Raw genomic sequence first — 12959 nt, forward strand, 5'->3', positions numbered from 1 at the left:
TCCAACTAATGAACTCAAAACTCAACGACAAGTGCTTGTGTCGACCAAAGGGAAAACACAAAAATGTCCAGGGCAGTGGCCTCCAGGACCAGGTTGGGGACTATTGCTTTATGGCAATTTCTAGGGATTTTAGACAGTGCTGGTTGCTCTCTATACAGAATACGCTTATAATAATTCTTGTTCTGTAAAAGAAAATAAGCTCTTGAAAGCAAGTCCACTTTATGTACTGTAGTGACAGGCATCCTTACAATAATATTGAACAATTTACACTATAAATATCTATTCACTTTGTAGTGTTTTGTAAATGGCTGAAGACAGTGAAAGACATTTGACACTAAACAGATACACAACACAATACAAAGAAAGGCCGAAAGGTTACCTGTGATTTAATTCAAACCTAAAACTAAAACAACACTGAAAAGACACACCATGCATCATGGGCTGATCCTCAGGTTAGGGAAACCTTCGCAGGCCTCCCTCTCTCACCCCTAAACCCTGGCTAAGTGAGCAAAATCTCCACCGGTCTTTCTGACAGAGGGCCGAGAGCAGGCCAACGGAGGGCCGGCGGTGGTCCAGCTGGTCAGGCAGGCGCAGTGCAGGCTAGCGCTTTCATTATGACATTCGTCAGAAGCAGTGAAAGGAAATTTCGAAGGCAGCGGGTCAGCAATGCTCAGGTCGGGCCCGGGTTACTCGCCCTTGAAGCGAGGGGGGCGCTTCTCCTTGAACGCTGCAAGACCCTCCAATCTGTCCTTCGTGGGAATCACCTAAAGGAGAAGCCACAGTGACTTTGAATTAACCTGTTTTATTTAAGATTATAATTTTGTTCGGAATAATAATAATAAAAAAAGATATTAAAAGGTGCTTATCATCTGGATTTTTTAAATAATTTAAAAACTAATTTTATTGCAGGTTCATGTATAAAATGATCATATGAAGATGTCCGTACTCTTCAGTAGAAATGGTCTGACACACAAATGTTACAAGTAAGAAATGAGTCCTTAATGATAACGAGGACTGTAGATGACTAAAATAACTAATCTTCAGAATGTCATGTAATTAAAAAGTGATCAAATCTCATAAGAATTACATTTTATAAGAATTACAGTATATTATATACAAACCGGATTCCAAAAAAGTTGGGACACTAAACAAATTGTGAATAAAAACTGAATGCAATGATGTGGAGACGGCAAGTGTCAATATTTTATTCGTAATAGAACATAGATGACAGATCAAAAGTTTAATCTGAGTAAATGTAACATTTTAAAGGAGAAATATGTTGATTCATAATTTCATGGCGTCAACAAATCCCAAAAAAGTTGGGACAAGGCCATTTTTCTTCTTACGACACTCAACAGACGTCTGGGTACAGAGGAGACCAGTTTCTCAAGTTTAGAAATAGGAATGCTCTCCCATTCATGTCTAATACAGGCCTCTAACTGTTCAATCGTCTTGGGCCTTCTTTGTCGCACCGTCCTCTTTATGATGCGCCAAATGTTCTCTATAGGTAAAAGATCTGGACTGCAGGCTGGCCATTTCAGTACCCGGATCCTTCTCCTACGTAGCCATGATGTTGTGATTGCTGCAGAATGTGGTCTGGCATTATCTTGTTGAAAAATGCAGGGTCTTCCCTGAAAGAGATGACGTCTAGATGGGAGCATATGTTGTTCTAGAACCTGAACATAGTTCTCTGCAGACATGCAAGCTGCCCATGCCACAAGCACTCAAGCAACCCCATACCATCAGTGATGCAGGCTTCTAAACGGAGCTTTGATAACAACTTGGGTTATTCTTGTCCTCTCTGGTCCGGATGACATGGCGTCCCAGTGTTCCATTAAGAACTTCAAATCGTGACTCATCTGACCACAGAACAGTCTTCCGTTTTGCCACACTTCATTTTAAAAGACCCCTGGCCCAGTGCAAACGTCTGAGCTTGTGGAGCTTGCTTAGAAATGGCTTCCTCTTTGCACTGTAGAGTTTCAGCTGGTAACGGCGGATGGCACGGTGGATTGTGTTGACTGACAATGATCACTGGAAGTATTCCTGAGCCCATTCTGTTATTTCCTTGACAGTGGCATTCCTGTTTGAGGTGCAGTGACGTTTAAGGGCCCGGAGATCACGAGCATCCAGTAGAGTTTTACGGCCTTGACCCTTACGCACAGCGATTGTTCCAGACTCTCTGAATCTTTTGATGATGTTAAGCACGGTTGATAATGATAACTTAAAAGTCTTTGCTATTTTACGCTGGGTAACACTATTCTGGTATTACTGCACTATCTTTCTGCGCAACAATGGTGGAATTGGTGATCCTCTTACCATCTTGGCTTCAGAGAGACACTGACACTCTGAGAAGCTTTTTATACCCAATCATGTTGTCAATTGACCTAATTAGTGTTAATTGGTCTTCCAGCTGTTCATTATGTGCTCAATTATTAGTAGCTTATTGCTACTTGTCCCAACTTTTTTGGGATTTTTTGACGCCATGAAATTTTGAATCAACATATTTCTCCTTTAAAATGTTACATTTACTCAGATTAAACTTTTGATCTGTCATCTATGTTCTATTACGAATAAAATATTGACATTTGCCATCTCCACATCATTGCATTCAGATTTTATTCACAATTTGTTTAGTGTCCCAACCTCTTTGGAATCCGGTTTGTATTACTTTATATATCATTAAATAACTTGTTAAATAACAAATTGTTTTAAATCCAAACATCCAAAAATATCTTTGTAATATAAAAAAACCTGACATTGCAATTTATATGGCAGGAAAAATACATATTGCAATATTAAAAAACAGGAATTCATCAGAAGCCAAATGATCCAAAATGTAATGATAATAATAATGTACTCCATGTATCCATGATTAGAGCAAAATATTTGTAGCATGGTGGGTCTGATATGATTTGACATTGCCAGTCCTGCAATGTGATTACTGTGCATGCATACATTGCAGTGTCAATGCTGAAACAACTAGTTTATAATAATTTCATCTGTCAATAATTTTTTTTCAATTTTTGGTCCAATACACACAATTATTAACACGAGGGAAAATCAAAATGTTGACCACTAAAACATTTCAACCAGAAATAGTGAAATCTAGCACTTTTTGTTTTGGGCAATAGAGGAACAAAATGTTGGCCAAAAAAAAACAAAAAACAAAAAAAAAACAAAATCAAAACAATCAAGAAAACAAATAAACTCCAATGTTAAAAAAACAACATTAAATCAACAAAAAACACACATTTTCTTTAATAGGTAGCATAAATAAATTTTTTTAACATAAAAAATTTGCACATTAAACAAACAAAAAAAGTGACCAGAATTTTAGTTTTCAGGACGTTTTGTTGCATCCCTAATTAATACAGGCTATGATTCTACACTTCTGAAGTCGCATGATGATCACCGTCCTATTTTTTTACGTATGAACCAGAATACAGATCATCTCAATATCCTCAGTGTCCGTTTCCAATAACCAAAATATATTTTCCTGCTTTCATGCAATTACTGTGTACAGCATGCATATTATATATATATATATATATATATATATATATATATATAAATAAAGAGCTGGCAGTTCAGTATGTGGTGTGGTGAAATGAGCACGTACCTGTGCATAGCATGCCTCTTCAATTGCCAATCCTGTTGTTAAATCCACCTACATGAATATCATAAGAGACAGTCAAGATATAAAAGCTGTGAAGCTCAGAGTAACCTGTACCCCCCCCCCCACACACACACACACACTCATTGCGGGACTAGAGTTAATATGGCATTCCAGTGTTAATATAAGAATACAAGAACATGCTTGTCTGAAGAGAAAGGAAGAGTCTCTATAGAAACAGCAGCAGCTACAGTATCTGTTGTGACAGGAACGATTACTCTCATTTAGCTCCTTTAATAGAGAATATTTCAAGGAAACTTAAATGTCAAATTACTGAGAAAGCCTTAGCATACCTTTGCTAAGAAACTTTAATCAATTACAGATAACCTACTTTTAATTTATTTAAGGCAGATCTCAGTAGCTGAACAAATGCCATTAGCACATCCCACTGGCAGCAGGAACAGGCTATTTAATAAACCTGCAAGACTTTCTGGTGACAATAGGGAGGGACAGGAGACCTACTTTTATAGGTTACCTTGGCATTTCACTGATCCAGAAATATCTCTGCAGTCACTCTCTATGCCAGACAAATAACCTCATTTTTGAGTTGATTTTACAGACCTTAATAAAACCTTTTCAGCACCATTTACTCAAAGCAGTATCTTACAAGAGGGTCAGGGCATAACAAGCTAACCATACAAACCAATAAGGTACACTATATGTCCAAATATTTCTGGACACTCCTTATTAACGCATTCATCTACTTTAAGTTGCACCCACTGCTGACACAGATGCGCAAATGTGTACACACACATAGGGGGAAATCCTGTCAGAAGCATAGGACTCTCTGGAGTAGATAAACATCAATCTATTGGCGCCACGCCCAACACCGGGGGTGGGCTAGAGGGGTATAAAGCCCCCCAGCATTGAGCTGTAGAGCAGTGGAACTGTGTTCTCTGGAATGATGGATGATTGGTGCTTCATCCAATACTTTTGGGATGAGTTGGGGATAATCCAACATCCTGACCTCACTAACGAACTCTCTGGTCATTGAATGCAATCAAATCCTCACAGCAATGCTCCAAAATCTAGCCTTTTCCTGGACAGTAGATACAGTTACTTCAACAAAAGCAGGAGCAAATCTTTTTAAAACCCTTGATTTCAGAATAAACAATGAGTGAGAAGATGTCCCAATACTTCCCACCCCCCCCCCCTTTGCCAGGCAGCCAACACACTCTGAGAAACCTAACCGACGCCTGTGCTGGTTAACATTGCTTACAGCGATTAAGGAAGAGAGCCCCTGGAGAGAGCATGGCCAATTGTGCTGAAGAGAAAGCAGCATGCTTGCCCATAGTGGCAGAACATTAGAGCGCTGAGCCACTCGGAGCATAGAGTATCGATTTGCAATGAACAGTTTTCAAGGATTGTTGGCAGAGATTGCTGGATCTGCTCTAGCAGTGTTCTGATTGGATAAACAGTATTTTTTACTCCATTTTTTATTTATACTATGACAGATTATATATTGAATAATAACCCCTGTATTGTGATATGCATCATATTACCAGGGTCTTACCCACACAGCCCTAGTATTTACAGAAAAGTAAAGGGTGACTACTGACAGTTTAAAACTCAGAAGTTACATTTCGTCAGCTAATTAGCCATATCTCTGAAATGTGTTTTGTCAAACCAATCCTTTAAATTACATATTTAACACAATCATTTTTACATTCTGTATCAAAAGCTTTGAATTCGCAAATCCAAGGTTTTCTGCTTGTTTCAATGTCAAGCAATGACAAAACATAATAAAACGTGTAAATGGTGCTTTCCCCATTAATGAACAAGGTTGTACCCCATTTAATACCAACTAATCAAACCTAAATTATTATAAAAATACTCCAGCCTCTACTTCTTAACACAAAAATGGGATCTGCTAAAAGTTCTGCAGTGTTAAAGATGTCCTCTGATTTTCTCAATGTGTATTTAATATTAAATACTAGAAATACTTTTACTTTGCCATCACTTTTCATAACTGCAGTTTCTAAAGGTTAAGGTCAACGATTGCAGCAACATGCACCATGTTCGTCCCAACAAAGAGTCTAATGAGGTTTTTAACCATCAACAGAATTTTACAACTTAATCCTCCCTAGCTGGAAAGCCATAAATTATTATGATGTTTGAGCTTCTGAGTTGTGACGTGTCACTACTAGCTCACATGTCCCTATGACACAATCAGGCCAGACCTGAAGCAAGGTTCAGTAAGCAGTAAACTCCATTGGTGGCTGTGAGAGTTTGGGACGAAATCCAGAAACTGGGAACACACGGCCACCATGGCAAAACTAACCCAGAGTTTACTAAGGGACAGCATAATAAAGGTTTATGGTGTAAACACAGTCGTTAGTCCACAACATCTGCTGTGTTAACAACTGACCTGCCAGTCATGCTTGAGCAGAGCCTTAAAAACAGGTTCTATTTGATCACTGATAAAAATGACAACACTTGCCAGGAAACCAGTTTTACTAATGACTTCCTTTGACCTGAAGGCCCTACAGTGTTGACAGCTCGGCTCCTGGGTTCAAGGTGATGTCACACAGCAGACGCTCACTGGCATCTAGTATGGCAGCCAGACGTGACCCTCTGAAACTTTCAGTAGCAAGCAGACTGCGCATTCAGACAACTCAATCTTAAACACCCATTAGTCATGCACAGACTTAAAGCCTGGTGCGTCTGATCTCCTCAAAGCACAATAAGATCGGATTGGAAGAGCTAAACATTAGATCAGCTTACTTGGCATTTTCGTTAAATTCTTATAAACAGAAATAAAAAAAAATAAATAAAAAAAATCACAAAAAAGCTCCTTAAATGCCTAATACACTGTTTGTTTGGCAAACTAAGCAAATAACAGCAAACAAACGGCCACTGTCTTACATTCGGAAAGTTTCCCAAGACACAAATTTGAGCATAATTTACCACAACATGTAATCTTACCTCTATGCCCTGGTTGATAGCCAGCTTGGCCATCCTGATTGCAATGGGTCCCTAAAAGAACAAGAGACAGAGAATTTCATCAGAAACATGAGCAGTTTCTCTTCCAAATCATTCAAAACACATTACTTCACTCAAGATTCAGCAGAGGCAGACCTGCCTTCGGACGATAAAATGTAACCAAGTGCAACTAAATGTAACATAATGCAAGTCAAACAAAAGTGTGTTCCTCTGCCAGCTTTTGGCTCTGAAAACAGAGTCATGGGGTTAATAAGTTTTACCATTATGAGTTTTTGCAATCAGCACATTGGAAGGGGCTGCAATGACAGAAGGGATCAAATACTGCATATGTGCAGCATCACAGTGAGGTAACTACATTAGCAGGAACTAGAACTAGGCTTGAACCCTGCTCTCCCACGTGAAGACTCTAATTTTCTCCCCATGGTCCATTTACATTATTTACTGTGCTTACTCGAACCAGAAACTGCCCCAAATTAATCAAACAACCATTTTTCCAAGCTCTCTCTATCACTTAGAATAAAAAAAAGTCAGGCTGAAACACTACTTATAACTTCAGTGTGAAGGGGCGGAGCTAAACTGTTACAACAGCCGTAGGCTGTAACATCTTTGTTCTGGTGACATCACAGAAACAATTCATTCAAAACACACTATTAAATTTTCTTTAATATACGGACTGTATGAACTGGATAATTAATAACACATTCTGAAATGTAACAATGTTTATTTACCTTACATTAAACTTAAGTAAATTTCGTTGTCCAAGATATGGGCTCCGTACAGTTAGCCTATAAAAGTGCCACAATGCTTGAACATGATTATTATTCTCACTTTCAGGATTTCACTGTGTGAACATTAAGAAGCAGGCTACGGTCTCAAGAAACCTGCTTTAATTTAAAATAGTGGCAGTATGCACTGCCCCTATGTCCCAGGGGTCACAAGTTCAAATCTGAGCCATGCTACATTGTCATCAGATGTCGGAGTCAGAGAGAGCACAATTGGCCAAGTGGGTAGATGGCGTGCTCTCTCCCTTCATCACTCTTAAAGCTATGTTGGACAGCAGAGCCATTTGTTAGCTGATGTGTTGTTTGAAATGCATCAGAGGAGATGTGTTAAGTCCTTTCCCTCCTAGTGTCAAGGGCATTACTAGTGTTAGGCGGAGCTACAAATAGGTGGGTTAGTTGACAGTGCAAAATTGGGAGAAAAGGGAACAAATATATATATATATATATATATATATATATATATATATATATATATATATATATATATATATATATATATATATATATATATTCTGCATGGTTGTACCTGTAAGTTGAACTCACGGGCCAGATCCAGAGCCTTCAAGTATGCCGCATCGCCGCTTTTGTTCTGCTCAACCGCATGGTTTACCAGGCTTAGAGCTTTCGCCTCTGAACCATCAATCACCCGAGCAGCAAAGATCAGTTCCTTAGCCAGAGATACACCTACAATCCGTGGTAGACGCTGTGTACCCCCTAGACAGAGAAGAAGAGACAAAAATAGGGACAGAAAATGAACTTTACGGTCACGTTCACGTGCCAACTTAATTCAGAAGCAGATGTCAGAGATCACATAAGCAGACCAATAATGCATAAAATTCTTTGAATATAGTAGATATTTTCCACAGTACCAATCACACATTTGGACACGTACCAAAAGCTCTTAAAGTGCTAAGATAAGATTTGTTTTTATATAAAGACTTAAGAACTGCTTCCTGTGGTACCAAACAACTGAACTGGGTAATTCAACTTAAATAAATACCAAAACTCCAGAAAATTATTTGGAAATTCTATGCATTTGAGGTAAAAAAAAATAAATAATAAAAAAAAATAATAATGCTACACAGCAAATTCTGTGAATCAACCAAACATTTTCAAAGGAGATGTGTGCGTCTCTGTGTGTGTTAAGCATTGAAGCAATTGGGAGAAATTGGAAGAATTAGGTCACTTGGGAGAACTTTGGAGAATTAGATGTGAGATTTAAAACTTTGTGACAACCTCGGTAGGTAAATTAGCATCATTTCGATCGTGAGTGGGATTTGGGACCTGCCTACCAAACTCAATGTCAGTACATGTGACTGTTTCTGAAACCCAGAAACTTTTGGAACAGAAAACTAACAGTAACAATCAAATCCAAGAGAATTCCAGCAGCTTTGGTTAAGAAACCCAGAAAGTATCTGGGGCTTTTCAGAAAAGGCCTTACAGTACTGAAGCTTCAGTGCTTCAATGATTTTCATCAATCTGTGTCCTTTAAATACTCCCCAACAAGTAGTTGTCAGCAGCCAATAAAAGCTCAGCGTATGCACATCTTCTTCAAGCACTGGAAAAGCCTCCCAAGAGGCTCCTCATGAGGCTGTTTGAGAGAATGCCAAGAGTGTGTAAAGCTGAATCAAGGCAAATGTACTTTATAGGATCAACAGTTCCATTTTTAATTTGGAAGTTTTATTTTGTTAGTTTAACACATTTGGGCACTCCAGAGTATTGTGTGTGGTATGTCAGACCATACAAATTGATTTCACATTATTTGCAAAAGTTTCGATACTTAAAAGAATCTCCAAAATCGTCCAAAATTTTGACTGGTACTATATGCACATGCTAAGTGCTGCTGTCTTATTTGCAGAGACAATAAACAAAAGGCCACGTGGCTTCATAAAAACGAACTGCTTGACATTTCAAAACCCAAGCGGAGCTGCTCCAGGAAAAGCTTAACTTCCGTAATAATGCATTAAGTTGGCTCCATTACATCAGTGCATTAGCCTAGCAAACCCCATGGCCCAGATGGATTATTAAGATGATGTCAACCTCAAGTCATAATTTTCCCAGCGTCTGAAAGAAACACCAACATGACTCAATTCTCCACACGCTTGACTGGTAGATAATCATTAATTGCAAACGTAACAGGGGGGCTTAAACAGCCCCTGATCACTGACGTAACACAGGACAGTCCCGATTCCACCACATTATGTAATTGCTGTCTCTTATAGACTGATGGGGCAAACAGGCTGAAATCAATCTTGCTGTTCAGCATTATCCATTATCACGGCTGTAAACCCTGCAGAAGCATATAGCAGAAAACCAATGACTTCCTTTGACCTGAAGGCTCTACAGTGCTGACAGCTCAGCCTCTGGGTTCAAGGTGATGTTACACAGCGGACTTTCTGACCTCTTCAATGGCAGCTGACAGTGACCCCTCCCAACTGACCCTTTCAGTGACCCCCCCCCTCCCAAAAAAAAAAGGATCAGCCTGATAAAGCAGCATGAAATGAGAAGACATTCACACTCTGAAGTTCACATTTTACACCAGTTGTAAGAGTTGTAAGAGTGGCCTTGCTTTTTCCAAACTGCATTTCTAACTCCTTTCTAGCTGAATGAAGCGGTTTTAAAAATGATTAGCATTGCTGCTGATTGCAATTCCAGTCAAGGACTGTTTGAGGGACACAAGTACTCGGTAGGTCTTTAACATGTTGAGATTTAGGATCTACCTACCATGTTTTACAAGGCAGCTTGGATTCTTAATTAAAGGCCTATTCACACAGACACAGATATAAAAAATATTAATAAATAAAACATTCGGATGCCATTTTTAATGTAGTGGATTCTTCTGTGAAAGTCCACAGCTCTCAAATTTCCACTTTTTCTTTTTCTCTGCTTCCTGCCTGTTTTAATATAGTGTTTATTAGTGAGGAAGCTCTATTTTGTGGCATTTGTTAGATGCTGTGGTAGAACTGAAGACCCGGTGTTCCTCCGAGCATGTCGGCTGTCCATGTATCAGAGGAGACCATGTATTAAGTCCTTACTCTCCACGTGTCGGGTGCCTTGCTAGAATAGGGGCGAAGAGGTGGGTTAATTGTCAGTACCAATAGACTCTGAGTGAACAGTTCTTAAGTAAGGTATTTTAAAGAAGGCCTTACTGTACTGAAAATGCTTCATTGGGGTTACAAAAGCAGCCCAGCCAAAAAGAAGTGATTTACAGTAAGGTGAGTGGAGGACATCACTTAATGTGCTTTTCTGGCATACATTTTTATTCATTTTGCCCAGCAGACCCTGGCCCCTGGTTCATTTGATTCCTAAAGACCGTGATTAGATTACACACAGCAAGAGCTCTGAACAATAATGGCTGTACTGGAAAGACAGAGAAAAACTCAGACTTGGCTTTAAAATAATGTCACAGGTCAGGCAGCTGATTTAAAACATTCTTTCTTTTTTCCTCTTCAGCTGCACACACTCACTGCTTTTGTACCAAAGTTCTTGAGAGGTTTCATTTATTTCAATCAAACGCACATTTTCCCTTCGCATTGCGCATTTGTGCACTAGATTCAATGGCTAATCAAGTCTGAGATCAGCAGCCACGGAAATAGCAAGTCTTAATGTGACACAAAAAAAGTCACAGTTACTCAAACATCTTACAAGAGAAATGCAAAAACTGTCCGATTTATTGAATACATGGGGAAAAGCGTGTGTCCAAACCAGGGAAATAAAATGATATAAGTAGCAGCTTATATAAGCAGGAGATGCTAAATGAATAACTTAGTTCAAGTTGTTCTATAAAAAATGGGTTCAAAAAATAAACTGGTAACAGCTTGTGGAGCATTAGGAAGCTTTTTTTGTGCTGAAGACATCATTGTAAGGAGGATGACAACTAGCTGGACAGCCTTCATCCCTGTAGCTCACGCGAACGGCTGAAGGGGGGAGACCTCGGGACGCGAGCGTGTGAAGGAGTAGACGCCGTGATGCAAATGGCTGACAGAGTAGACCTCGGGACGCGAGCGTGGCGTGTGATGGAGTAGACACCGGGGACGCGAGCGTGTGATGGAGTAGACACCGGGGACGCGAGCGTGTGATGGAGTAGACACCGGGGACGCGAGCGTGTAAAGGAGTAGACCTGGGGACGCGAGCGTGTGAAGGAGTAGACCTCGGGACGCGAGCGTGTGAAGGAGTAGACCTCGGGACGCTAGCGTGTGAAGGAGTAGACGCCATGATGTAAATGGCTGACAGAGTAGACCTCGGGACGCGAGCGTGTGAAGGAGTAGACGCCGGGACGCAAACGGCTGAAGTAGTAGACGCCGTGATGCAAATGGCTGACAGAGTAGACCTCGAGACGCGAGTGGCTGAAGGAGTAGACTCCGGTACGCGAGCGTGTGATGGAGTAGACGCCGGGACGCGAGCGTGTGATGGAGTAGACGCCGGGACGCGAGCGTGTGATGGAGTAGACCTGGGGACGCGAGCGTGTGAAGGAGTAGACGCCGGGACGCGAGCGTGTGAAGGAGTAGACGCCGGGACGCGAGCGTGTGAAGGAGTAGACCTGGGGACGCGAGCGTGTGAAGGAGTAGACCTGGGGACGCGAGCGTGTGAAGGAGTAGACCTCGGGACGCGAGCGTGTGAAGGAGTAGACCTCGGGACGCGAGCGTGTGAAGGAGTAGACCTCGGGACGCGAGCGTGTGAAGGAGTAGACGCCAGGACGTGAGCGGCTGAAGGAGTAGACGCCATGATGTAAATGGCTGACAGAGCAGACCTCGGGACGCGAGCGTGTGAAGGAGTAGACGCCGGGACGCAAACGGCTGAAGTAGTAGACGCCGTGATGCAAATGGCTGACAGAGTAGACCTCGGGACGCGAGCGGCTGAAGGAGTAGACCTCGGGACGCGAGCGTGTGAAGGAGTAGACGCCGGGACGCGAGCGTGTGAAGGAGTAGACGCCGGGACGCGAGCGTGTGAAGGAGTAGACGCCGAGACGCGAGCGTGTGAAGGAGTAGACGCCGAGACGCGAGCGTGTGAAGGAGTAGACCTCGGGACGCGAGCGTGTGAAGGAGTAGACCTCGGGACGCGAGCGTGTGAAGGAGTAGACGCCGGGACGTGAGCGGCTGAAGGAGTAGACGCCATGATGTAAATGGCTGACAGAGCAGACCTCGGGACGCGAGCGTGTGAAGGAGTAGACGCCGGGACGCAAACGGCTGAAGTAGTAGACGCCGTGATGCAAATGGCTGACAGAGTAGACCTCGGGACGCGAGCGGCTGAAGGAGTAGACTCCGGTACGCAAGCGTGTGATGGAGTAGACGCCGGGACGCGAGCGTGGCGTGTGATGGAGTAGACGCCGGGACGCGAGCGTGTGAAGGAGTAGACGCCGGGACGCGAGCGTGTGAAGGAGTAGACCTGGGGACGCGAGCGTGTGAAGGAGTAGACCTGGGGACGCGAGCGTGTGAAGGAGTAGACCTCGGGATGCGAGCGTGTGAAGGAGTAGACCTCGGGACGCGAGCGTGTGAAGGAGTAGACGCCGGGACGCGAGCGTGTGAAGGAGTAGACCTCAGGACGCGAGCGTGTGAAGGAGT

General features: G+C 42.0%; 1 protein-coding gene across 1 annotated transcript in view; it reads right to left on the bottom strand.

Annotated features, from left to right (window-relative positions):
- Positions 1-202: 202 nt before the first annotated feature.
- The window catches only part of auh (AU RNA binding protein/enoyl-CoA hydratase), a 33895-nt gene continuing 21138 nt past the window's right edge, over positions 203-12959 (bottom strand). Inside the window, exons 7-10 of the mRNA XM_072659312.1 lie at positions 7925-8112; positions 6599-6649; positions 3620-3667; positions 203-764 (exon numbers count right to left, since the gene is read on the bottom strand). Of these exons, the coding sequence (XP_072515413.1) occupies positions 687-764; positions 3620-3667; positions 6599-6649; positions 7925-8112 (365 nt within the window). The 3' untranslated portion in view covers positions 203-686. The remainder of the gene's footprint in view (positions 765-3619; positions 3668-6598; positions 6650-7924; positions 8113-12959) is intronic.

The sequence above is a fragment of the Salminus brasiliensis genome, chromosome 16, assembly GCF_030463535.1.
Source record: "Salminus brasiliensis chromosome 16, fSalBra1.hap2, whole genome shotgun sequence".
Taxonomy (NCBI): domain Eukaryota; kingdom Metazoa; phylum Chordata; class Actinopteri; order Characiformes; family Bryconidae; genus Salminus; species Salminus brasiliensis.